Consider the following 27,266-nt stretch of genomic DNA (forward strand, 5'->3'; position numbering starts at 1 on the left):
ACATGCCCATTCTCTCTTTCTCTCTATCTGCTTCCTCCTCTCTCTCTCAAATAAATAAATAAAATATTTAAAAAACTGTAATAAATATTTCCCTACTACCTCCTGCCACAGGATGGATGAGTCACCTAGGCCTCTGCCTTCACCTGCCTTACCATGCCCACACAGGAAAGGCAGGGTTGCATTCTGTCTTGGTAACTGGACACGGCTTCTCTCGAAACAGACCAATGTATTTATTGACATAGAAAGATGTTTACAAGGTACTTTGAATGAGAAAAGCAAATTATAAGTCAGCAGGATCCCATTTTATAATGTGCATGTGTATCTAAAAATATAAGCATAGAAAAGTAGTCAAGAAGATAGCAACGTGTGCATTTAGGAGGCTGAGGTAGGAGAATCACTATGAGTTCGAGGCCAGCCTGGACTCTAAAAGCAAGTCCTTGTCTCAAAAAAAAAAAAGGGTAGAGAGATGGTTCAGCAGTTAAGGCACTTGTCTGCAAAGCCTAACAACCCGAGCTCCCAAGTTTGATTCCCCAGTAGCCATGTAAGCCAGATGCACAAAGTGGCACATGCATCAAGAGTCTGTTTGCAGTGGCCTGAAGGCCTGGCACACCCATTTTCTCTTCTATCTCTTTCTCCTTGCAAATAAAAGTATTCTAAAAAGAAAGAAAGAAAAAAATTAAAAGCCTGGGATGTTGTACAGTTGGTAGAGTGCTTTCCTAGCATGTTTAAAAGCCCTGGGTTCTATTCCCAGCACTGCATAAACTGGGAGTGGTGCATGCCTGTCATTCTAGTAATCAGGAAACAGAGACAAGAGAATCAGTAGTTTAAAGGTCAATCTTACCTACACAACAAATTCAAGACCAGCCTGGAATACATGAGACCTTGTCTCAAAATAAGTAAATAAATAAAAGATACAACACCTTCACATCACAACAAAATGTTATATCGAATACTAATTAAGCCGGGCATGGTGGCACATGCCTTTAATCCCAGCACTTGGGAGGCAGAGGTAGGAGGATCTCTGTGGCTTTGAGACTGTTGCAGTCCGGTTCGCATTGCTGGTAGAAATCACCCAACCAAGAGCAGCTTCTGGGAAAAAGAGTTTTATTTTGGCTTACAGGCTCGAGGGGAAGCTCCACGATGGCAGGGGAAAACGATGGCATGAGCAGAGGGTGGACATCACCCCCTGGCCAACAGAAGATGGACCACAGCAACAGGAGGGTGTGCCAAACACAGGCATGGGGAAACTGGCTATAAAGCCCATAAGCCCGCCCCCAACAATACACTCCCTCCAGGAGGCATTAATTCCCAAATATCCATCAGCTAGGAACCTAGCAGTCACAACACCTAAGTTTATGGGGGACACCTGAATCAAACCACCACAGAGACCATCCTGAGACTACATAGTGAATTCCAGGTCAGTGTGGGTTAGAGTGAAACCCTACCTGGGGGCGGGGGCAGGAAGAATACTAACTAGAAATGATGTTACTCACTATACTGCAACTTGCTAAATAAGAAATGTCCACTGATACAATAGTAGTATGATTGTTATGGGATAGAGTTTTGTTTTTTTTGTGGTAAGGTTTCACTTTAGCCCAGGCTGACCTGAAATTCACTACGTAGTCTCAGGATGGCCTTGAACTTGAATGGGGGTCAGGGATATGGGCATGCCAGGGCCTTCAGCCACCACAAACGAACTCCAGATGCATGTGCCACTTTGTTTGTTTTTGTTTTTGTTTTTTGAGGTGGGTCTCACTCTAGCCCAGGCTGACCTGAAGTTCTCTATGTGGTCTCAGGGTGGCCTCGAACTCACGGTGATCCTCCTACCTCTGCCTCCCGAGTGCTGGGATTAAAGGCGTGCGCCACCATGCCCGGCTTCCATGTGCCACTTTGTGCATCTGGCTTACGTGGGTGCTAGGTACTTAAGCCTAGGTCCTCAGGCTTCACAGGCATGTACTTTAACTGCTAAACCATCGCTCCAGCACTTTAAAAAATATATATTATTTATTTATTTATTTGAGAGAAAGAAAGAGAGAGGATGGGCACGCCAGGGCGTCCAGCCATTGTGAACGAACTCTAGATGCATGCGCCCCCTTGTGCATCTGGCTTACATGGGTCTTGGAGAACAGAACCAGGATCCTTTGGCTTTGCAGGCACTTTAACAGCTAAGCCATCTCTCCAGCCCTTCTTTTTGCTTTTTAAAAAATGTTTTAGCCGGGTGTGGTGGCATATGCCTTTAATCCTAGCACTTAGGAGGCAAGGAGAAGAAGAAAGAAGAAGAAACTGAAACAGGGCTGGAGAGATGGCTTAGCGGTTAAGCGCTTGCCTGTGAAGCCTAAGGACCCCGGTTCGAGGCTCGGTTCCCCAGGTCCCACGTTAGCCAGATGCACAAGGGGGCGCACGCGTCTGGAGTTCGTTTGCAGAGGCTGGAGGCCCTGGCGCGCCCATTCTCTCTCTCTCCCTCTATCTGTCTTTCTCTCTGTGCCTGTCTCTCTCAAATAAATAAATAAAATTAAAAAAAAAAAGAAACTGAAACAAAGGCTTATTTTATTTTTATTCATTTATTTGCGAGGGAGAGAGAAGGCAGGTGGTTGTAGAGGGAGACAATGGGGCACGAGGGCCTCCAGCCGCCACCAATAAACTCCAAATGCTGGCCTATGTAGGTCCTAGGGAATTGATCCTGGGTTCTTTAGCTTTGCCTTAACTGTTAAGCCATCTCTCCAGCCCTGTTTTTGCCTTTTTGAGGTAGGGTCTCACTCTAGCCCACGCTGGCCTGGAATATACTTTGTAGTCTGAAGCTGGCCCAAAACTCAGAGGGATCCTCCTACCTCTTCTACCTTCTGCGTGTTAGAATTAAAGGCATGAGCCACTAAGCCTGGCTTTTTTTTTTTCCCCCCTTTGGTAGTCTCACTGTAGCCTAGGCTGCCCTGGATCTCACTCTGTAGTCTCAGGGTGGCCTTGAACTCACAGCAATCCTCCTACCTTGGCTTCCTGAGATTAAAGGTGTGCATCATCATGCCCAGATGCTAATAACTTAAAAAAAAATTTTTTTTTTTTGAGGTAGGGTTCTCACTCTAGCCAAGGCTGATTTAGAATTAGTCTCAGATTGGCCTTGGACTCACAGCAATCCTCCTACTTCATCCTCCTGAGTGCTGGGATTAAAGGTGTGTGCTCAAAAGTAAACAGTTGATAGGGTTGGGGAGATTGCTCAGAGGTTAAGGCACTTGCCTACAAAGCCTAATGACCCAGGCAGGGTTCAATTCCCGCCTACCCACCTAAAGTCAGATGCACAAAGTGGCACATATATGTGGAGTTTGTTTGCAATGGCTGGAAGTCCCAGCATGTCCATTCTCTGTCTATATCTCCTCTCTCTCTCTCTCTCTCTTTCTCTCTCTCTCTACTTGCCAATAAATAAAAATAATTTTAGAGGAATAAGATCACTGTGAGTTCTAGGCCAGCCTGAGACTAATTTCAGGTCGGCCTGGGATAGAGAAAGATCCTAACTTGAAAAACTAAAAGAATAAAATAAAATAAAGGGCTGTAGAGATGGCTTAGCAGTTAAGGCGCTTGCCTGCAAAGCCAAAGGACCTAGGTTCAATTCCCCAGGACCCATGTAGGCTATATACACAAGGTGGCACATGTGTCTGGAGTTTGCAGCGGCTACAGGCTCTGACTCACCCATCCTCTCTCTTTCTCAGTCTCTCTACCTGCCTTTCTATCTCAAACAAAAACCCAATAAATAAATAAAATATTTTACTAAGGGCTGGAGAGATGGCTTAGTGGTTAGGCACTTGCCTGTGAAGCCTAAGGACCCTGGTTCGAGGCTCGATTCCCCAGGACCCACGTCAGCCAGATGCACAAGGGGGTGCACGCGTCTGGAGTTCGTTTGCAGTGGCTGGAAGCCCTGGTGCGCCCATTCTCTCTCTGTCTCTCTCTATCACGCTCAAATAATTAAATTAATTAATTAATTAATTAAAAATATTTCACTAAAAGAAAGAAAACATGGCCATAACAGTAATAAGAGTGAAAGTTGTCATTTCTTTATTGTAATGAGCAGAAAGAGGGATTTGAGTGGTAGAGTAACATCAGTGTTTCAAACAAGGCCTGTGTGGAAAATATCCCTTTAGGGAGCATTTTCAGGAGGAATAAGCATGTACTTTTATATTAAAAGGGAATTCCTATCTGGGAGCGGTGGCTCGGGCTTTTAATCCTAGCACTATACCCCTCATTAGACTGAAGTAAGAGGATCTTTGTGAATTCAAGGCCAGCCTGTTCCACAGTTAGTTCAGGGGAGCCTGGACTAAACTGAGGTCCTGCCTCAAAAACAGCAAGAACAACAGAAACAAAACAAAACAAACAACAACAAAAACACCACAGGTAGGTGGTGTGGTGGTGCACACCTTTAGTTCCAGTGCTTGGGAGGCAGAAGTAGGAGGAATGCCATGAGTTTGAGATCAGCCTGAGACTAGACGATATGGTGAATCCCAGGGTCAGCTTGTGCTACCTTGAACCCCGCCCCCCAAAGGGGAGGCTCCTAAGATACAAGTTCAAGTGTTGACGCAAATACAAAGACAAAAAGGGAAAAAGCAGAGGACTATGGTCTGACATCATTAAAGGTCTTACACCCTTGAGTCACTCCTGGGAGCACTGGCCCAGCCAGGGCAGCTGTCCAAGTCCTTAGGACCCAAGGAAAGCAAAGATGGGATTATGTTGTGAGTTACTTGGACATTCCTCTTTTTTCCCCCCAATACTCTTTTTTCCCCCCAATATTATCTACAATGAACATGTATTATTTGCATAATCTGCCTCCATTCAGGCAAGTGACAAGTTTCTCCATTACTAGAGACTACTATATGGGTCTACTGTGGAGTCTATATTAAAGTATATTGTATAGTATTCAATATAATATATATACATATATATTTAATACAGTATAGTAGGCATCCAGTAAGTGATGACATTCTTTTTTGTTGTTGTTTTTTTGAGGTAGGGTTTCACTCTAGCTCAGGCTGACCTGGAATTCACTATGTAATCTAAGGGTAGCCTCCAACTCAGGGTGGTCCTCTTACCTCTGCCTCTGAGTGCTGGGATTAAAGGTGTGCTCCAAGCCCAATTGGCTTTCTTTCTTTCTTTCTTTTTTTTTGGTTTTTCGAGGTAGGGTCTCACTCTGGTCCAGGCTGACCTGGAATTAACTATGTAGTCTCAGGGCGGCCTCAAGCTGAAGGTGATCCTACCTCTGCCTCCCAAGTGCTGGGTTTAAAGGTGTGTGCACCACGCCTGACTGTTTTTTTTGTTTGTTTGTTTTGTTTTGTTTTTTGGTTTTTCGAGGTAGGGTCTCACTCTAGCCCACGCTGACCTGGAATTCACTATGTAATCTCAGGGTGGCCTCGAACTCACAGCAATCCACCTACCTCTGGCTCCCGAGTGCTGGGATTAAAGGCGTGCGCCACCACGCCTGGCTTGGTTTTTCTTTTTTTAAAGATTTATTTTTATTTATTTACTAGAGAGAGAATGGGTGTGCCAGGGTCTCTAGCTACTGCAAATGAGCTCCAGATGCATGCGCCACCTTGTGTGTCTGGCTTACATGGGACTAGGGAACCAAACTTGGATCCTTAGGCTTCGCAGGCAAGCGCCTTAACCACTAAGCCATCTCTCCAGCCCGACATTCTTATTAAATGGATATTGCTAGGCCTGATGGTACTAGTGTATAATCCCAGCTACTCAGGAGGCTGAGGCAGAGGGATTGTACATCCAAGGCTTATCTGGGCTATAATGTGAGTTCAAGATCATCCTGAAAAAGGAGAAAGACTCTGTCTCAAATTAAAAAGGGAGAAAAGGGCTAGGGAAGCAGCTCAGTGGTAGCACTCTTGCCTAGTTTGCACAAAGCTCTGGGTTCAATTCCCAGTACCAAACACAGACACCCATAAAAATAATAATAATGAGCCAGGCGTGGTGGCGCATGCCTTTAATCCCAGCCCTTGGGAGGTAGGAGGCTTGCCATGAGTTTAAGACTACCAAGTGAATTCCAGGTCAGCCTGGGCTAGATCAAGACCCTACCTCAAAAAATAATAATAATAAAATATAAACAAGAAAGCAGATGATCACAGCTTACCCTACATATCAACCAAAGTGCCCAACAGCTCCCAAATCCAGAACCTGGGATACAGTTTCTTACTTTTCTTTCTACTCACTGTATTTGGTGGGGGAAGGGGGCACAAAGTAAATGAAGTTTTATTCATTTATTTGAGAGACAGTGAGAAAGAGAAAGAAGATATATAGAGAGAATGGGCATGCCAGGGCTTCCAGCCCCTGTAAACAAACTCCAGATTCATGTGCCACTTTGTGCATCTGGCTTTAGGTAGGTACTAGGGAACTGAACTCAGGTCCTTAGGCTTTCCAGGCTAAGCACCTTAACAGCTGAGCCATCTCTCCAGCCCAAAGTAAAGTTTTAGTTGGTATCATTTATTTTATTTATATTTTATTTTTATTTACTTATTAGAGGGGGTAGGAGAATGGGCATGCTAGGGCCTCTAGCCACTGCAAATGAACTCCAGATGCATATGCCAGCTTGTGCATCTGGCTTTACATGGGTTCTGGAGAATCGAACTTGGGTCCTTAGGTTTTGTAGGCAAGTGACTAAACTACTAAGCTATCTCTCCATCCTAGTTGCTATCATTTATATAAGGGCTTTAGTTTTTCCTGTGACACTGGGAAGCCATGGAAGTTCAACGTTTTCAGGGGCCACACTGGTAACTTTATTCTACAACAGCCTCCTTTCTCCAAGCAATATCTAGGACCTGCTTCATGCTCTTCTGCAAATGCAAACCTGAGAATATTGGCAGATGTCTCTGGACTCTAACTGGTAATAGTGGCACGTCTGTTATGGGGGAAACCAACTGCCCTCTAATTTGACTGGTGGCCTGATCCATAGGAGGGAATACATCCCTTATACTGAAAACCTATAACGGGTAGTCATGAGCCCTAGGAGTGTAACGTCTGTAGCTGTCTGGAAAAATGTATATACTATGCTCACCAAACTGCCCAGTAAGCACTTCTCTTAATGTCCATACCCTTATATTAATGCTACTCTCACTTTTTTGTTAGAGAACTTTCTCTTTTCAGATGGCAGTGACATTGGGATGACTCAGAAGGCATCACAGTGCTGAGAAGAAGTGACAGAGGAATGCTCAGTACTTCAGTATCTCTATCACATCTTCCAAGGCTTAGGGTCTATTGCAGAAGAGGTGGCAGAAAGAATGTAAGAGCCAAAGGAAGGGTAGGACTCCTTACAACGTGCTCCTTCAGACACAAAATGCCTGGATATCCATGACCTCACAGTGCCTGACACTACCTACACAAGACCATCATAACAGGAGGGAAAGATCATGACATCAAAATAAAAGAGAGACTGATTGAGAGGGGGAGGGGATATGATGGAGAATGGAGTTTCAAAGGGGAAAGTGGGGGGAGGGAAGGAATTACCATGGGATATTGTTTATAATCATGGAAGTTTTTAATTATAAAAAATTTTTAAAAAAGAATGCTTAAAAAGAAAGAATGTTTGCTCAGGGCTGGGGAAATGGCTTAGCCGTTAAAGCATTTGCCTGCGAAGAATAAGGACCCAGGTTCAATTCCCCAGGACCCACGTAAGCCAGATACACAAGGAGGCACAAGCGTCTGGAATTTGGTTGCAGTTGCTGGAGGCCCTGGCACGCCCATTCTCTCTTTTGCTCTGCCTCTACCTCTCTCTCTCAAATAAATAAATAAATAAATAAATAAATAAATAAATAAACGAATGAATAAAATATTTAAAGAAAAAGAAAAAAAAAGGGATGGTCTGCTCAATGGCAGAGCAATATATAGCTAGTGAATGAGATGCTTATTCCTCTTTCTTCACTCTCCAGGGTTTACTGATCCTCCTGCCTCTGCCTCCCTAGTGCTGGGAGGCGTGCACAACCCATTTATGAGGTGCTGGGGATTGAACCTAGGACTTTGTGCATACTAGCCAAGCACTTTACTAGCTAAACCATATCCCTAACACCCACAATTCTTTCTTAATGGGTCTCCATGTTTCTGGCTTTATCCCTCTACAGATAAGTCAGATCATATCAGCTGTTTACCACTGCCCCCTGAAAGACTTCTGAGTTCTTTTTATTTATTTTATTTCTGAGATGGGATCTCACTCTAGCCTAGGCTGACTTAGAATTCACTGTGCAGTCCATGCTGGCCTCAAGCTCTTGGCAATTCTCTATCTCAACATTCCAAGTACTAGGGTTAAAGTTGTGCACCACCACGCTCGAACTTTCCAAAGGTCTTTTTCCCTTTAGAATTAAAACCCAGATTTTCTCAGACTCTGGATGCCTTTCCTCTTCCCAGTCCTCAAGTTTTTGCTTTTACCTCTGGCCATTTAAAAAAAATTATTTATTTATTATGTATGTGTGTATGTATGAAATAGAGAATTGCCAAAAAAAAAAAGAGGGGGAGCCAGGCATGGTGGTGCACACCTTTAATCCCAGCATTTGGGACACAGAGGTAGGAGGATCACCATGAGCTCGAGGCCACCCTGACAGTACACAGTGAATTACAGGTTAGCCTGAACTAGAGTGAAACCCTACTTGAGGTGTGTGGGGGGGGGGGGGGAGGAGAAGGCTGGGGAAATGGCTTTGTGATTAAAGGTACTTTCTTGTAAAGCTTGCTGGCCTGGGTTAGATTCCCCAGAACCTATGTAAAGCAAGATGGAAAAAGTGGTGCATATGTCTGACATCAGATTGCAGTAGCAAGAGACCCTGGTGTGCACATACATACTTACATACATACATACATACATACATACATACACACATACATAATAAATAAATAATTTTTAAAAAATGGCCAGAGGCAAAAGCAAAAACTTGAGGACTGGGAAGAGGAAAGGCATCCAGAGTCTTTGAGAAAATCTGGGTATTAACTCTAAAGGGAAAAAGACATTTGGAAAGATCGAGCATGGTGGTACTAGGAAAATATAATCCCTTTATATTCTGAGGGATCATATATTTTTATTAATATTCAACAGAAGTGAGTCAGGAATTATTTATAGGTGAGAAAAATATCTTTCTGGGCTGGGCATGGTGGCGCACGCCTTTAATCCCAGCACTTGGGAGGCAGAGGTAGGAGGATCACCATGAGTTTGAGACCACCCTGAGACTACATAGTGAATTCCAGGTCAGCCTGGACTACAGTGAGACCCTACCTTGAAAAACAAAAACAAAATAAAACAAACGAACAAAAAAACAAGGATACCCATAAGTTCAAGACGACGACACGCAGGGTTTACGATCTCTGCACCCCTATGTGCATGCAGGCGGTGACTTCCACCCTGAGCTTCAACTTCACTGTGAACTGGGTTAACAGTTACTTAGGGTACTGAGGACTAGCTCAGGTGGCGGAGTGCTTGCTTAGCAAGCACCAAGCACTGAACAAACTAGGCATGATGGTGCTTGCCTGTAACTCAAGAGGCAGAGGTAGGAGAATTACACCCAAGTTCAAGGTTAACATGGTCTACCCACTGAGTTCAAAACAAAAGGAAGAGAGGGGAAGGGAGGGGAGGGGAGAAAGGAAGGAAGGAAGGAAGGAGGCCAAGCCAGGCATAGTGGCACATGACTTTAATCCCAGCACTCAAAAGGCGGAGGTAGGAGGATTGCTATGAATTTGAGGCCAGCCTGGGACCACAGAGTGAGATTCACTGAGCTAGAGTGAGACCCTGCCTTGAAAAAACTAAAAGAAAGAATGAAAGAAAAAAGAAAATCTACTTGGGGCGGGGGAGGGCTGGAGAAAGAGATGGCTTAGCGATTAAGGTACTTGCCTGCAAAGCCAAAGGACTTTGGTTTGATTCCCCGGGACCTATGTAAGCAGGATAAACAAGGTGGTACATGCATCTGAAGTACATCTGTGGCTATAAGCTCTGGTGCACCCATTCTCTCTCTCTCTTTCCCTCTCTCAAAATAAATAAAAATAAAAAAATTTAAAAATCTAATTGGGGATGATAAATATGAAAATGAAGTTTCAAATACAAAAACCTGGTATTATGGCTCATGTTTATAATCTGAGCACTTGGGAGGCCAAAATAGAAGGATCACTGTGAGTTTGAGACCAACCTGGGCTAAAAAGTCTGTCTCTCTCTTCTTTTTCTTCTTCTTCTTCTTCTTTTTTTTTGAGGTAGGGTCTCACTCTAGCCCAGACTGACCTAGAATTCATTATATAGTCTCAGGGTGACCTTGAACTCGGCAATCCTACCTCTGTCTCCCAAGTGCTGGGATCTATCTCTCTCTTTTTTTCCAAGGTAGAGTCTTGCTCTTATCCAGACTGACCTGGAACTCACCTACCTCTGCCTCCTGGGTGATGGGATTAAAGATGTGCACCACCATGCCTAACAAAATACACATACGCAATATGTACTTAAAATTTTTTTTGTTGTTTATTATTTATTTATTTGAGAGTGACAGACGGAGAAAGAGACTGATAGACAGAGAATGGGTGTTCCAGGACCTCCAGTCATTGTAAAGGAACTCCAGATGCATGCATCACCTTGTGCATTTGGCTTACGTGGGTCCTGAGGAATCAAGCCTCGAACTGGAGTCCTTAGGGTTCACAGGCAAGCACTTAAACACTAAGCCATCTATCCAGCCCCACAAATATTTTTTGTTAAAATATTTTATTTTTATTCATTGGGGAGGGAGAGAGAATGGGTGCCCAGTGCCTCTAGCCTTTGCAAACTAACTCCAGAATCATGTGCCACCATGTGCATCTGGTTCATGTGGGTACTGGAGAGTTGAACCTGGTGTTCTTAGGCTTCACTGCTAAGCCATCTCTGCAGCCTTTAAAAATTTTTTTCCCCCCTTGGGAGGGGTGGTTTGAGGTAGGGTCCCACTCTAGCTCAGGCTGACCTGGAATTCATTATGCAGTCTCAGGGTGGCCTCAAACTCATTACTGGCATTAAAAATATTTTTAAGAGAGCCGGTCATGGTGATGCACGCCTTTAGTCCCAACATTCAGGAGGCAGAGGTAGGAGGATTGCCATGAGTTTGAGGCCAGCCTGAGAATACATAGTGAATTCCAGCTCAGCCTGAGCTAGAGTGAGACCCTACCTCGAAAGCCAAAAAAAAAAAGCTAGATACACAATGTGGCACATGCATCTGGAGTTTGTTTTCTCCTTTTTGCTTCTCTTAATGTAATAGTCTTGCTAAACCTTAAAAAAGTTTATGCTATTATTTCTTTACATCTTTCTCCTTTATTTATTTTAGAGGTAGAGGCTCACTCTAGCTCAGGCTGACCTGGAACTCACTCTAAAGTCCTAGGCTAGCTTTAACTCATGACTTATCCACCTACCTCAGTGTCTGGAGTGCTAAGATTAAAAGCATGAACCATCATGCCTGGCTAGCCTATATATATTGTGTGTGTGTGTGTGTGTGTGTGTGTGTGTGTGTGTGTGTGTATTTATCTGAGAGAGAGAGAGAGAATAAGTGTACCAGGGTCTATAAATGAATACCAGGTGCTTGGACCACATTTTGAATCTGGCTTTATGTGGGTGTTGGGGAACAGGACCTGGGCTGGCAGGCTTTTCAAGCAAGCACCTTTAACCACTGAGCCACCTCCCTGGTCCCCAAATTAAAGAATTCTTGTGAACCATTATTCTCATCAGATTAAACCAGGGGACCTAGGAAGATGGCTTGGAGGTTAAAGTGCTTGCTTACAAATCTTGTAGCTTGGGTTCAATTCCCAAGCCATCCACATAAACTGTATTCAAAAAGTGATACAAGCATCTGTTCATTACAGTGGCAAGGGGTTCTGAGCTGTTCCCACCCAACACAAACATGCAAATGTATTGTGCTAGAAAAATGGCTTAGTGGGTAAGGGGCTTGCCTGTGAAACCTAAAGATCCAGGTTCAATTCTCCAGGACCCATGTATGCCAGATGCACACTTCTGTAGTTCATTTGCAGGGATTGGAGGCCCTGGTGCATCCATTCTCTTCCTCCCTCCTGCCCTCTATCTTCCTCTCAAATAAATACGAGTATTTTTGTTTAAATATATTTTAATTATTTATTTGAGAGAGGGAAAGAAGGAGAAAGAAAGAGAGAATGGGCACATCAGGGCCTCCAGCCACTGCAGACGAACTCCAGATGCACGCACCCCCTTGTGCATCTGGCTTATGAGGGTTCTGGAGGGTCGAACTGGGATCCCCTTAACCACTAAGTCATCTTTCCAGCCCCAGAATATTTTTTTAAATTACTAAAAAAAAAAAAAAAATATATATATATATATATATATATAAATAAATAAAAACAATAGCATCTTTTTTATTTTGTTTTGTTTTTGAAGGTAGAGTCTTACTCTAGCCCAGGCTGACCTGGAATTCACTGTGTTGTCTCAGAGTGGCCTCAAACTCATAGTGATCCTCCTACCTCTGCCTCCTGAGTGCTGGAATTAAAGGCATGTGCCACCATACCCAGCAGCTTTTTAATTTTTATAAGTTTTTTATTATTTATTTTATTTGAGAGAGAAAGAGAGGCAGATAGAGAAAGAAAATGAATGGGTGCACCAGGACCTCTACCACAGCAAACTCTAGATGTATGCGCCACCATGAGCATCTGGTTTACATGGGTCCTGGGAAATCAAACCTGGGTCCTTAGGCTTCACAGGCAAGTGCCTGAACTGCAAAGCCATCTCTCCAGCCCCCAGAAAATAGCATCTTTAATAATAATGTAAAAAATTAGCTGGGTATGGTGGCACACGCCTTTAATCCCAGAACTTGGTGGCAGAGGTAGAGGATCCCCGTGAGTTTGAGGCCGACCTCAGACTACATGGTGAATTCCAGGTAGCCTGGGCTAGAGCAAGACCCTGCCTTGAAAAAAAAAAGTGAAAAAGTAAACACGGGAGCTGGGGCCTAGTGGCACTTGCTTAGTCTCAGCTACTTAGGAAGAGTAAGACAGGGGAATTAATCAAACCTGTGTGTTCAAAATCTGGCTGGGTGACATGCTGAGTCTCCATCTTACTAAGAAAAACAACAAGCCAGGAGTGGTGGTGCATGCCTTTAGTCCCAGCATTTGGGAGGCAGAGGTAGGAAGACTGATGCGAGTTCAAGGCCACCCTGAGACTACATAGTGAATCCCAGGTCAGCCTGAGCTACACTGAGACCCTATCTTGAAAAAACAAACAAAAAAAAAAAAAAAAAAAAAAAAAAGGAAGAAACAGAAAAGAAAAACAACAAAACGAAACAATTACCCAGCCAAGCAAGCAGGGAGAGTACTGAATAGGTACTGGTGGGTGTTCATTCTGTAGTTTTTCTCTTTTTTTTTTTTTTTTCGAGGTAGGGTCTCACTCTGGTCCAGGTTGACCTGGAATTAACTCTGTAGTCTCAGGATGGCCTTGAACTCATGGCGATCCTCCTACCTCTGCCTCCCGAGTGCTGGAATTAAAGACGTGTGCCACCACGCCCGGCTCTTAGTTTTTCTCTTTGATGGATCCCGTAGCTTTGAAACTTGCTAGCTACACTAGATGAAATTGATTGAAGCAAACAAACAAACAAAAAAAATCCAGGGGATGACAACAGCTGCATAGCTACTACCTTTTAGCTGCAGAGACAGAAATTCCGGTTGTTTAATATGGAAAGAAGGATGACAATCAGGAACCCGCGTGCTCCTCTGAGTAAAAGTGCTAAGCCATTTCACTAACCCCATGCCAAAAGCTCTTGGCCTCCCATCTTTAACTCAGCACAGGAAAGAAAAAGAGAGGTTCAAAAGGAGAACTCAATGAAAAACAAGATCCCTGTGCCTAAGCCAACTTCTCCTGGGCAAATGTCTCACAAATCAGACCAGCTGGCACCACTGTCCAGTTCAGTTGACCCAAAGCCCAAAGCCCACAGAGCTGCAGGTGGTTTCAGCACAAGGCCTGCTTAACAAATTCCAGGTGCCCTGGGACCTCTTGAGTACTTACGTTTCTCTTCTTTTCCATGTTTGCCTCTTCTGCTGCTTTCTGGTACCTTCAGAAAAGGGAAGAAAAAGAAAATATCCACATATTAAACCTTATTTATGCTTTTTAAATTTATTTTTAAAGTTTTTATTTATTTATTGGAGACAGAGAGAGAGACCGAGAGAGAGAGAGACAGAGAGAGAGAGAGAGAGAGAGAGAGAGAGAGAGAGAGAGAGAATGGGAGCACCAGGACCTCCAGCCACTGCAAACGTATTTCAGATGCTTGAATCACCATGTGCATCTGGCTTACATGGCACTTGGAGAATCAAACCTGGGTCCTTAGACTTTGAAGGCAAGCACCTTAACTGCTAAGCCATCTCTCCAGTCCTTATTTAATTTTTTGAGGTAGGGTCTCACCCTAGCCCAGGCTGTCCTGGAATTCACTATATAGTCTCAGGGTGGCCTTGAACTCAGTGATCCTTTTACTTCTGCCAACCAAGTGCTGGGATTAAAGGCATGAGCCATCATGTCCAGCCTAAACTTTATTTTTATTTTTTGGTTTTCCAAGGTAGGGCCTCTCTGTAAAGCCCAAACTGATCTGGAATTCACCACGAAGTCTCAGAGTGGCCTTAAACTCTGACGCCCAAGTGCTAGGATTAAAGGTGTGCACCATCACTCCCAGCTATAATATACCTTTTAACCTTTTAATATACCTTTTAAACTATATTTGCACACAGAAAATTAAACAATATCATATGTGTAAAAATGCTCTGGAATTACTCACTGAAATCAGGCTGGCTGGCTTTGTAAGCAACTGCTATTGCTATTGAGCCATCTTTCTAGCCCACTTTTATTAAATTTTTTTGTTTTTGTTTTTGCTTTTCAAGGTAGGGTCTCACTCTAGCCCAGGCTGACCTGGAATTCACTATGTAGTCTCAGGGTGGCCTTGAATTCATGATGATTCTCCTACCTCTGCCTCCCAAGTGCTGGGATTAAAGGCATGTGCCACCATGCCTGGCTTTTTTGTTTTTTTTTGAGGTAGGGTCTTGCTCTAGCCCAGCCTGACCTGGAATTCACTTATGTAGTCTCATGGTGGCCTTGAACTCACAGTGATCCTCCTACCTTTGCCTCCTGAGTGCTGGGATTAAAATTGTGCGCCACCATACTCAGCTTTTGTTTGTTTGTTTTATTTTTATATTTTACTTGTGTTTATTTATTAGACAAAGAGAGAGAGAAAATGGGCACGCCAGGGCCTCTAGCCACTGCAAATGAACTCAGACACATGTGTCATCATGTGCTTCTGGCTTACGTGGGATCTGAAGAATCAAACCTGGGTCCTTAGTCTTCAAAGTGTCTTACCCACTAGCCATCCCTCCAGTCTGAATAAATATTTTTTAAAAACAAAACAGGGGCAGGAGGGATGGCTTAGTGGTTAAGGAATTTGCCTGCAAAGCCAAAGAACCCAAGTTCGATTCCCCAGGACCCACGTTAGCCAGATGCACAGGAGGAGGCGCACGCATCTGGAGTTCATTTGCAGTGGCTGGAGGTCCTGGCCCTGGCATGCCCATTTTCTCTCTCTTCCTCTGTCAAATAGATTAATTAATTTAATTAAATATTTTTTTAAAAGGGCTGGAAAGATGGCTTAGTGGTTAAGGCACATGCCTGAGAAGCCTAGGAACGCAGATTCAATTCTCCAGGTCCCAAGTAAGCCAGATGCACATGGTGGTGCATGTGTCTGGAGTTTGCAGTGGCTAGAGGCCCTGGCACAACCATTCTCCCGCTCTCTTTTTCCCTCTCTCCTTTCTCTGCCTCTAATAAATAAATAAAAATTAAAATTAAAAAAATATTTATTCAAGCCTGGCATGGTGGCACATACCTTTAATCCCAGCACTTGGGAGGCAGAGGTAGGAGGATCACCATGAGTTTGAGGACACCCTGAGACTACATAGTGAATTCCATGTCAGCCTGGGCTAGAGCAAAACCCTTCCTTAAACAACAAACATACAAAAAGTTCATTCATTTGAGAAAGAGTGAGAGAAAGAGGTAGAGAAAGAGGGACCAAGATAGAGAGAATGGGCACACGAGAGCCTCTAGCCACTGAAATGAACTCCAGATGCAAGCGCCACCTTGTGTGTATGACTTTATGTGGGTACTGGGGAATCAAACTCAGGTCCTTAAGTTTTGCAGGCATGTGCCTTAACCAATGACCCATCTCTCCAGCCCTCTGTTTTATTATTATTATTTTGTTTTGTTTTTGAGGTAAGGTCTCTCTCTAGTCCAGGCTGACTTGGAATTCACTATGTAGTCTCAGGCTGGCCTGGAACTCATGGGATCCTACTACATCTGCCTCCCAAGTGCTAGGATTAAAGGTGTGCGCACCATGCCCAGCTTAAAACTGATTTTTGTGAGATATTTGTGGCAGCACTGGAGAAGAAAAGTAAACAAAGGAGATATTTCAGAGATAGAACCAACACATTAGTAATGAGAAGAGGGGAGAAGAATAGAGATCGAGACTGTTACTCAGATTTCTGCAATTAAATCAATGGAAAAAATGTTGAATGAGATGGGAAATTCTGAAGGGAGCAAATCTGGGGCCAGTTTAGTGTTGACCATGTTAATTTACACCCACTGGCTAGCAGTGGTAATTAGGTCCAAGCATCTAGAGCTCAGGAGAGAGGCAGACATTAGTCATATACATTTAGGACTTCTCAGCCCACCCACAGTCATAAAGCCACAGGAGTAGATGACATCTACAATGTATAGTGCAAGGAGATGCCCAGAACTCAGTTCTGGAGACTCTACCATTTAGCAGGTGGAAGAGGAAGAGGTAAGACAGAAGACAAGGAACAGAGAGGTAGGAAAACTCAAAACCAAGGAAAGAAAATATTTGGCTATGAAGAAATGACAAGAGGGGCTGGAGAGATGGCTTAGTGGTTAAGCGCTTGCCTGTGAAGCCTAAGGACCCCGGTTCGAGGCTCGGTTCCCCAGGTCCCACGTTAGCCAGATGCACAAGGGGGCGCACGCGTCTGGAGTTCGTTTGCAGAGGCTGGAAGCCCTGGTGCGCCCATTCTCTCTCTCCCCCTCTATCTGTCTTTCTCCCTGTGTCTGTCGCTCTCAAATAAATAAATTAAAAATTAAAAAAAATAAACAAAAATGCCTTTAAAAAAAAAAAGAAAAAGAAATGACAAGAGGTGGTAGAAGACAGAGAACAAACATCCCCTCAATTTAGCCATGCATGTCTTTGGGAATCTTGGCAATCCTCAGCCAGGATAAATATACTTAAATCTTGGGCTGGTGAGATGGCTTAGCCATTAAGACGCTTGCCTGTGAAGCCTAACGACCAGGTTCAATTCCCCAGTACCCACATAAAGCCAGATGCATAAGGTGGCACATGCGTCTGGCGTTCATTTGCAGTGGGTGGAGGCCTGGCACACCCATTCTTTCTCTTTCTGTGCCTCTTTCTTTCTCTCTCAAATAAATAAGAATAGAATATTAAAATATATAGAAAAAATATATAGGGCTGGAGAGATGGCTTAGCAGTTAAGGTGTTTGCCTGCAAAGTCAAAGGACCCAGGTTTGATTCCCCAGGACCCATGTAAGCCAGATGGATAAGGTACCACATGTGTCTGGAGTTCATTCAGAGCAGCTGAAGGCCCTGGTATGCCCTAAATCTTGCTTATTTTTTTCCTTTCTTTATTTCTTTAAAGTTTTTTGAGGCAGGGTCTGTGGTGGTTTGATTCAGGTGTCCCCCATAAACATGGGTGTTCTGAATGCTAGGTTCCCAGCTGATAGAGATTTGGGAATTAATGCCTCCTGGAGACAGTGTGTTGTTGGGGGGTTGGCTTATGGGTATAATAGCCAGCTTTCCCCATGCCAGTGTTTGGCACATTCTCCTGTTGCTATTGTCTATCTTATGTTGGTCAGGGGTGACGTCCACCCTCTGTTCATGCCATCATGGAACTTCCTCCTTGAATCTGTAAGTGAAAATAAACCTTTTTGTTTGTTTGTTTGTTTGTTTTACCACAAGCTGCTGTTGATCGGGTGATTTCTGCCAGCAATGTGAACCTGACTGCAACAGGTCTCACTGTAGCCTCGATCTGTCGGGAGGCAGAGGTAGGAAGATCGAGGTGAGTTCGAGGCCACCCTGAGACCACATTGTGAATTCCAGGTCAGCCTGGGCTAGAGTGGGACCCTGCCTCAAAAACAAAAAGCAAAAGAAAACAAAAAGTCATTCTAAGAGTGCCTCAAAGTGGGAACTGTAAAACACAATGGGTTATAGCGGTCCCAGAACTTAAACTGAGTCATGAACTTCTATTTCCACACCAACTTGGCAATTATATACCAAATATAACAGTGACAGCAGAACATATGGGAGCCAAAGTCAGTCAGCAACTGCTGATAGTCAACTATTCTTTATGCAAGGCAGTTTCATTGTGGATGGAGGAGTGAATAAACTCAGAGATTTCCTTTCTTTTACTGTCTCAACAGAAACACAGATCTTAGCCAGGAGTAGTGATGTACACCTTTAATCCCAGCACTTGGGAGGCAGAGGTAGGAGTATCACTGTGAGTTTGAGACCACCTCGAGACGACATAGTGAATTCCAGGTCAGCCTGGAGTAGAGTGAAACACTACCTTGAAAAACTAAAAAAAAGAAAAGAAAAGAAAATGGGCTAAAGAGATGGTTAGCGGTTAAGACGCTTGCCTGAAAAGCCAAAGGACTTCGGTTTGAATGCCCAGGACCCGTGTAAGCCAGATGCACAAGGTAGCACATGTGTCTGGAGTTCGTTTGCAATGGCTGTAGGCCCTGGTGTGCCCATTCTCCCTCTCTCTGTCTCTGTCTCTCTCTCTCAAATAAATAAATAATAAAAGTGTTTCAAAAAAAAAAAAAAAGAAGAAGAAGAAGCCGGGCGTGGTGGCACACACCTTTAATCCCAGCACTCAAGAGGCAGAGGTAGGAGGATCACCATGAGTTCGAGGCCACCTTGAGACTACATTGTGAATTCCAGGTCAGCCTGGACTAGAGTGAAACCCTACCTTGAAAACCCCAAAAAAAAAAAAAGAAAAAAGAAACAGAACTTAAAAGACCCAAGTGCTTTGTTTTGTTTTTACATGTGCGTGTGTGAGGTGTGCTTGTGTGTAGTGCATGAGTGTGGGTGCACATGCAGGTGGAGGTCAGGGGTTGGTGTGGTGTCTTCCTCTGTGGCTCTCCAGTGGAACCCAGGGATCGCAGGTTCAGGTAGTCTAGCTAGCTTGCCCTGGTAGCCCCTGTCTGCCTCCTCCTGGGCACTGGGATTACTGCTGGCTGCCATATGCACCCAGTGTTCACATGGGAACTCGAATTCTCACAATGGCACAGCAAACACTGTATCTACTGGCAAACACTTTATCCCCAGCTTTTTCTTTCTTTCTTTCTTTTCTTTTTTTTTTTTTTTTTTTTGGTTTTTTGAGGTAGGGTTTCACCCTAGCTCAGGCTGACCTGGAATTCACTCTCTCGGGATGGCCTCAAACTCACAGCGATCCTCCTACCTCTGCCTCCCAACGTGCTAGAATTAAAGGTGTGTGCCACCACGCCAAGCCCCTTTTCTCTTCTCTTCTCTTCTCTTCTCTTCTCTTCTCTTCTCTTCTCTTCTCTTCTCTTCTCTTCTCTTCCTTTCTTTCCTTTTGAGATGGGGCGTCTTTCTGTGTCTCTGTGTTACCCACACTGACTTTGAACTTCTGGGCTCAGCTGATCCTCCCATCCCAGCCTCCTGAGTACAAGCATTACCACCACGTGGGCTGCTGATACTTTTGTTTTTTGTCTTCTTCAGTTCTGGAAATTCAGCCAAGGGCCTTATGCACACTAGGTAAGTGCTCTGCTACCAAGCTATATTCTAGGCCAAAGTTCAGTACGTCTGAATTAAGTGTTTTATCAGGATAAGCAACTGGCATTATTCTAATACAAACTGTAAAGGTCACTTATTTGGGAGGGTGAAGGGGGCATGTTGAAGGTTCAGTTTGAGGAACAAAAACATTTAAAATGGCTGAGCATGGTGGCACGTGCCTTTAATCCTAGCACTCAGGAGACAGGAGGATCACCATGAATTTGAGCCCACCTTGAGAGTACATAGTGAATTCCAGGTCAGCCTAGACTAGAGTGAAACCCTACCTCAAAAAAAAAAAAAAAAATTCTTAATGAAATTTTTGTATCAAAGCCAATTGTGTGGCACATGCTGTGATACCAACACTCAGGAGGCTGAAGAAGGAAGATCTGAGTTCAAGGCCAGCCTGAGCTATATACTGAGACCCTGTGTCAATTTTCTTTTTTTCTTTTTTTTTTTTTTGCTTTTTCGAGGTAGGGTCTCTACTCCAGACTGACCTAGAATTCACTTTGTAGTCTCAGGGTGGCCTTGAACTCACGGCAATCCTCCTACCTCTGCCTCCCGAGTTCTGGGATTAAAGGTGTGCGCCACCACACCCGGCTCTGTGTCAATTTTTTTTTTTTTTTTTTTTTTTTTTAAAAAAGGAGCTGCAGTATTCTTTTTTTTTTTAATTATTTATTTATTTATTTGAGAGCGACAGACACAGAGAGAAAGACAGATAGAGGGGGAGAGACAGAGAATGGGCGCGCCAGGGCTTCCAGCCTCTGCAAACGAACTCCAGACGCGTGCGCCCCCTTGTGCATCTGGCTAACGTGGGACCTGGGGAACCGAGCCTCGAACCGGGGTCCTTAGGCTTCACAGGCAAGCGCTTAACCACTAAGCCATCTCTCCAGCCCTGTGTCAATTTTTTTAAAGAGATTTATAAATTAAATCTAGTTCTCTTCCCCTCCCATATTTCCTGTGGCCCAGTCTCCTATCCTTCCCATATGGAAGTTGATCTTGCAGCTGCTCGTTAATGCACAGCTGTGAGGCAGGCAGCTGATAGAGGATACTAAAATTATCTGGGGAGTAATAACAGTGTCTCAAATATTTCTAAGGCCAGAAAACAGAGTTCTTGAGTTATGACTCTTGCTTGTATGCCTTCAAATACAGCAAAAGGAGCCCTGAGCCAAAAGGAAACTCCCAAGGTTTAGGCAATGTACTTTCTTCTGGAACAATTCCACCACTAAGATGTCATAGAGAAACAAAAGAAGAGGAAGTCAATGGGGAGCTCTTAAGGTTATTTCTTTGTAATTAAAGAAGGGAGAACAGTTATAAGAAGCTAAGGATGAACCCTTTTCTGTCCCAGGATTCAGAGTAAGTGAAAAGGCCTGTGGAGTGGGGCAGCAGCGGTGATAAAGGGGAGACCGCTGGTGGGGCTGTGGGATCAGTGTGCTTGTTTCACCGCTTCCACATTGTGGTGAGTGACCTTTGGTTGTAATGGCTGAGCCTCAACTTCCTTATCTGCCTGACGAGAGGCATGAAGGGGAGCCAGGCCAGTGGTTTCAGCGCTGTCATCAGCAAACCCTCAGGGTCAATGTCATCTCACTTAGAACCTAAAATGTAAAAGAAATCCAAGCAAGACTGTGCTCAGGCCTAGCCATAGATCTTTCCAGAACTAGCCTCTAGGCTCTTCTGAAGACCTCAGTGAACAGAGCATGCACATCTGCACACACATGTGCATAACACACACACACACACACACACACACACACACACACACACACACACACACATGAACCAAAAATAAGAGAAACTAAAGCCTAACTACTCTACAAATATTGGCTGGATTAGCATCCTCCCAACAATAATAATATTATTTCTTTGTTTTGGTTTTTCAAGGCAGGATCTCACTCTACTCCAGGCTGATCTTAAACTCATGACAATCCTCCTCCCTCTGCCTCCCGAGTGCTGGGATCAAAGGCACATAGAAGGCAGAGGGAGGAGGACCACTGTGAGTTTGAGGTCAGCCTGGACTAGAGACCCTACCTGAAAAAACAAAAACCAAAATAAAGGATGGTCCTAGGAAGGTGGCTTAAAGGTTTGGCTTAAAAGCCAGGGTTCAAACCGGGCGTGGTGACGCATGCCTTTAATCCCAGCACTCGGGAGGCAGAGGTAGGAGGATCGCTGTGAGTTTGAGGCCACACTGAGGCTATGTAGTGAATTCCAGGTCAACCTGGGCTAGAGTGAGACCCTACCTGGGGTGGGGGTGGGGGAGAACACGTAGAAGGAAGGAAGGGAGAGAGGGAGGGAGGGAGAAAATACAATCTAGAAAAGAAGGGGCTGGGGCTGGAGAGATGGCTCAGCAGCTAAGGCACTTGCCTGTAAAGCCTAATGACCTGAGTTTGATTGCCCACTGTCCATGTACAGCCAGATGCATGAGGTAGCACCTGCAGCTGGAGTTTGTTTACAGTGGCTGGAGGCCCTTATATGCCCATTCTGTCTGTCTCTCTTCTGTGTCTCTCTGCTTGCAAATAAATACATCTTTTTTTTTTAAAAGGGGGTTGTGAGGGAGATGGCTCAGCAGCTAAAGATGCTTGCGTGCAAAGCATGTCAGCCAGTGTTCAATTTCCCAGCCACCCACATAGAGCCGAACACAAAAGTGGCACAAGCACCTGATGTTCATTTGCAGCAACAAGGGATCTGGCCACCTCCCCTCCCTCCCCTATCTCCTGCAAAAAAAAAACCACGAGAGATCCAGACTGATCCCCTCATGTCTTAAACACGGCCTGTCTCACTTCTACGCCCTTACCTTCTGTTCCTCTGGACTGTCTCTACTCTTTTCCTAGCCTTCAAAATAAAGCTCTATTTATCTTACAAAACCAGTTCAACATGTTAGGATAAATGCAGCAGGAAAAAAACAAAACAAAACACTAAACAGAGACAAATACAAACCTTAACTTGAGCAGGTGACTCTCTATATATCCATTTCCTCAACTATAAAATAGGGATAATGCCCATCCCATATAATTTATTTATTTTACTTTATTTTATTAATTTGAGATAGACAAAGGAGGGGGAGAATGGGCATGCCAGGGCCTCTAGCCACTGCAAATGAATTCCAGGTGCATGTGCCACCTTGTGCATCTGGCTTATATGGGTACGGCAGAACTGAACCTGGGACCTTAGGCTCTGCAGACAAGTGCCTTAACCACTAAACAATCTCTCCAGTCATTTTAATTTTAATTTTTTTTTCAAGGTAGTCTCACTCTAGCACAGGCTGACCTGGAATTCACTATGTAATCTCAGGGTGGCCTTGAACTCATGGCGATCCACCTACCTCTGCTTCCCGATAGTCATTTTAATTTTTGAAGCAGGGTCTAACTCTAGTCCAGCTGACTTAGAACTCACTCTGTAGTCCCAGGCTGGCTTGGAACTCATATCAATCCTACTACCTCTGCCTCCTGAATGCTGGAATTAAAGGTGAGAACCACCATACCTGGCCCATATAATTTTGTTTGTTTTTTGAGTTAGGGTCTCACTCTAGTCCTGGCTGACCTGGAATTGAGTATGTAGTCTCAGGGTGACCTCAAACTCACGGCGATCCTCCTACCTCTGCCTCCCAAGTCCTGGGATTAAAGGCATGTGCCACCACGCCCAGCTGTAGGTGTTTTTCTTTTTCAATGTTTTTATTTATTTATTTATTGACAAGCAGAAAAAGAGAGAGAGAGAGAATGGGTACACCAGGGCTTCTAGCTACTGCAGTCAAACTCCAGATATATGTGCCACTTTGTGTATCTGGTTTACATGGGTACTAGGGACTGAACCTGGGTTGTTAGGCTTTGCAGGCAAGCACCTTAACTGCTGAACATTTCTCTAGCCCCAGTATAGATTTTGTTAAGATTAGAAATACTATATATGGTGGGCATGGTGGTGCACACCTTTAATCCCAGCATTTGGGAGGCAGAGGTAGGAGGATTGCCATGAATTCAAGGTTACCCTGAGACTACCTTGAAAAACCAAAAAAATAAATAAATACTATATATATTGATTTTTTTATTGTTTTGTTTTCTGGTAGTTTTTTTTTTTAATTATTTATTTATTTATTTGAGAGTGACAGACACAGAGAGACAGATAGAGGAAAAGAGAGAGAATGGGCACGCCAGGGCTTCCAGCCTCTGCAAACGAACTCCAGATGCGTGCGCCCCCTTGTGCATCTGGCTAACGTGGGACCTGGGGAACCAAGCCTCGAACTGGGGTCCTTAGGCTTCACAGGCAAGTGCTTAACTGCTAAGCCATCTCTCCAGCCCAGTTTTTTTTTTTTTAATATGTTACTTTTAAAATTTATTTGACAGAGAAAGAGAGAATGGGCATGCCAGGGCCTCCAGCCATTGCCGACAAACTCCAGACACGTGTGCTCCCTGTGCATCTGGCTAATGTGGGTCCTGGGGAATCGAACCTGGGTCCTTTGGCTTTGCAGGCAAACGCCTTAACTGCTAGGCCATCCCTCCAGCCCACTATTTATTGTTTTATCCTACTGGTGCTGAGCATTTTGGGTGCTCCTTTAGGCCTCACTCTGATAGTATAATTAAACTTTTTTTTAAAATTTATTTATTTATTTATTTGAGAGCGACAGACACAGAGAGAAAGACAGATAAAGGGAGAGAGAGAGAATGGGCGCGCCAGGGCTTCTAGCCTCTGCAAACGAACTCCAGACGCATGCGCCCCCTTGTGCATCTGGCTAACGTGGGACCTGGGGAACCGAGCCTCGAACCGGGGTCCTTAGGCTTCACAGGCAAGCGCTTAACCACTAAGCCATCTCTCCAGCCCTAATTAAACTTTTTTTAAAAAAGAGAGAAATACTGTGTATTTCTACCAAGAGTCTAGCAGCTTGAGGATACAGCTCAGTGGTAGAGTTCATGCTTAGTATGCATAAGACCCTAGGTTTGATACACAGGACCAAGAAAAAAGGCTTCGGGATTTACAATTTTGCATCACTGACATGTGTCTTTATAACCTTCACAAAGAAAGGACAGTTAAAGCCGGGCGTGGTGGCGCATGCCTTTAATCCCAGCACTCGGGAGGCAGAGGTAGGAGGATTGCCACCCTGAGACTCCATAGTGAATTCCAGGTCAGCCTGGGCTAGAGTGAGACCCTACCTCGACAAACAAAAACAAAAACAAAAAAACAACAAAAGAAAGAAAGGACCGTTAAACCTGTTATGTGAAGGTGACTTCTAAAGTCCTTTGTACTTTCTACAACCTTAAGAAGGTTCCAACATGAACAGGTCTTTCCACCTTCCTAACTCTCCTGAGTATACAGCTCTCATCTTCAGGAGAATTGGGTGCACCAGACAGGAACAGAGGGAGGGGGTGAGAAAGGTACTGAGGAAGACAGAAGATTCCTAACTAGACAGAATCTATGTGTGTCAGCGAGAACCCAACCGCTGGCTGTGCAGAGACCACATGGTAGCCAGGTGCTGGGCACAGCTTGCAGGAGCTGAGAGCATCTGCAGAGCCAAGCCGGAGTGGGCAGAGAGCCTCAGCCTCATGACCCTAGACCCCAAGAGTGCCATCTCAGCAGCCAAGGCATGCGCTATGGACCAGGCTGACCCTGAATGTCACCCCTGAGACTCCCAGTACCTGGAAAGTTTCAGGTCTTGATGACCCTACTTTGTCCTACATGTTTTATTTTTTTTCCGGTTTTCCAAGGTAGGGTCTCACACTAGCTTAAGCAACCTGGAATTCACTATGTGGTCTTAGGGTTTATGTTTTTTAATTTTTAATTAATTTATTTATTTTGTTTTTTCGAGGCAGGGTGTTGCTGACCTGGAATTCACTGGGTGGACTTGAACTCATGGTGATCCTCCTACTTCCCAAAATCTGAGATTAAAGGTGTGTGCCACCATGCTTAGCTGTCCTGTGCTTTTTTTTTTTTTTTTCTTTTTCACTATCCAGCTTTGCCTTTGAGTTATAGCTCAAGAGTGTGTCTCTACACACTGGGCTTAAAAGACTCATGGCTTTTGGGGCTGGAGAGATGGCTTAGCAGTTAAGATGCTGGGAAACTTAAGGACCCAGGTCCAATTCCCCAGGACCCACATAAACCAGATGCACAAGGTGCCACATGTATTTGGAGTTGATTTGCAGTGGCTGAAGGCCCTGGCATGCCCATTCTCCCTCCCTGTCTCTCTCTCTGCCTTTTTCTCTCTCAAATAAATAAATAAAATAAAAACTTAAAAAAAAAAAAAAAGATTCATGGCTTTTGTTTTACTATAGCACTTCCTCAGCCCAGCTACAAGAACATATCACCAGCCTTTGACACAAGACCACGGTATAGACAGCTTGGTTAGTATCAAGTGCTTTGCCTTATACTATTTATTTATTTATTTATTTATTTAATTTTATTTATTTGAGAGAGAGAAAGAGGCACATAGAGAAAGAGAAAATGGGCCCCCAAACATCATTTCTGAGAAAGATTCTGGATTACAATCAGCTTGAAGCTGGAGGCATTGGGGACAAAGTACATGTTGAAACTAAAGAAAGTGAAGAAATTCTGAAAGGGAGCTAGAAAGATGGCTTAGTAGTTAAGGCGTTTTCTGCAAAGCCAAAGGGCCCAGGTTTGATTCCCAAGGACCCACATAAGCCAGATGCATAAGGTGGCGCATGCATCTGGAGTTCAATTGCAACAGCTGGTGTGCCCATTCTCTCTCTCTTTCAAATAAATAAATAAGAATAAAATACTAAAAATGAGAAATTATGAAAAGGGACTACAGCGATGTCTCAGATGTTTGCTATGTAGATATGAGGACCCGAGTTTGGATTCCAAGCACCCATGTAAGAGCTGGGTATCGTGGTGTCTACCTGTAATCCCAACACTAAGGAGACAAAGACAGCAGGATCCCTGGGGCTTGCTGGCTAGCTAGCCTAGTCTAATTGATGAGCTCCAAGTTCCCAGACTTTGTCCCATGAAATAAGAGGGCTGGAGAGATGGCTTAGTGGTTAAGGTGCTTGCCTGTGAAGCCTAAGGACCCAGGTTTGATTCCTCAGTGCACACATAAGCCAGATGCACATGGTGGTGCATGTGTCTGAAGTTTGTTTCGGTAGCTGGAGACCTTGGAGTGCCCATTCTCTCTCTCAAATAAATTAAAATAAAAAAATTACAAAAGAAATAAGGGACTTGAGAGATGGCTTAGTGGTTAAGGTGATTGCCTACAAAGCTAAAGGACCCAGGTTCAACTCCTCAGGACCCACGTAGGCCAGATGCACAAGGGGAGGGTGCATGTAGCTGGAGTTTGTTTGCAGTGGCTGGAGGCCCTGGCATGCCCATTCTCTTCCTCTCTCTCTCTTTCTCCCTGCCTATTTTTGTATCTCTTTCTCAAATAAATAACTAAAAATAAAATAGTAAAAAAATAAGATAGAGATTGAGAAAGATGCCTGACACAGACCTCTGTACATGCCTCACAAACATGTGTACAGCTTC

General features: G+C 44.2%; 1 protein-coding gene and 2 non-coding genes across 3 annotated transcripts in view; all 3 read right to left on the minus strand.

Annotated features, from left to right (window-relative positions):
* The window catches only part of Lima1 (LIM domain and actin binding 1), a 144,982-nt gene that overhangs the window by 55,423 nt on the left and 62,293 nt on the right, over window positions 1–27,266 (minus strand). Inside the window, exon 3 of the mRNA XM_045152631.1 lies at window positions 13,973–14,018. Within this exon, the coding sequence (XP_045008566.1) occupies window positions 13,973–14,018 (46 nt within the window). The remainder of the gene's footprint in view (window positions 1–13,972; window positions 14,019–27,266) is intronic.
* On the minus strand, window positions 25,749–25,812 carry LOC123461967. Its single transcript, XR_006638010.1, has one exon.
* On the minus strand, window positions 25,976–26,148 carry LOC123461966. The gene has a single exon (XR_006638009.1).

This window comes from Jaculus jaculus, chromosome 6, assembly GCF_020740685.1.
Source record: "Jaculus jaculus isolate mJacJac1 chromosome 6, mJacJac1.mat.Y.cur, whole genome shotgun sequence".
Classification (NCBI taxonomy): Eukaryota; Metazoa; Chordata; class Mammalia; order Rodentia; family Dipodidae; genus Jaculus; species Jaculus jaculus.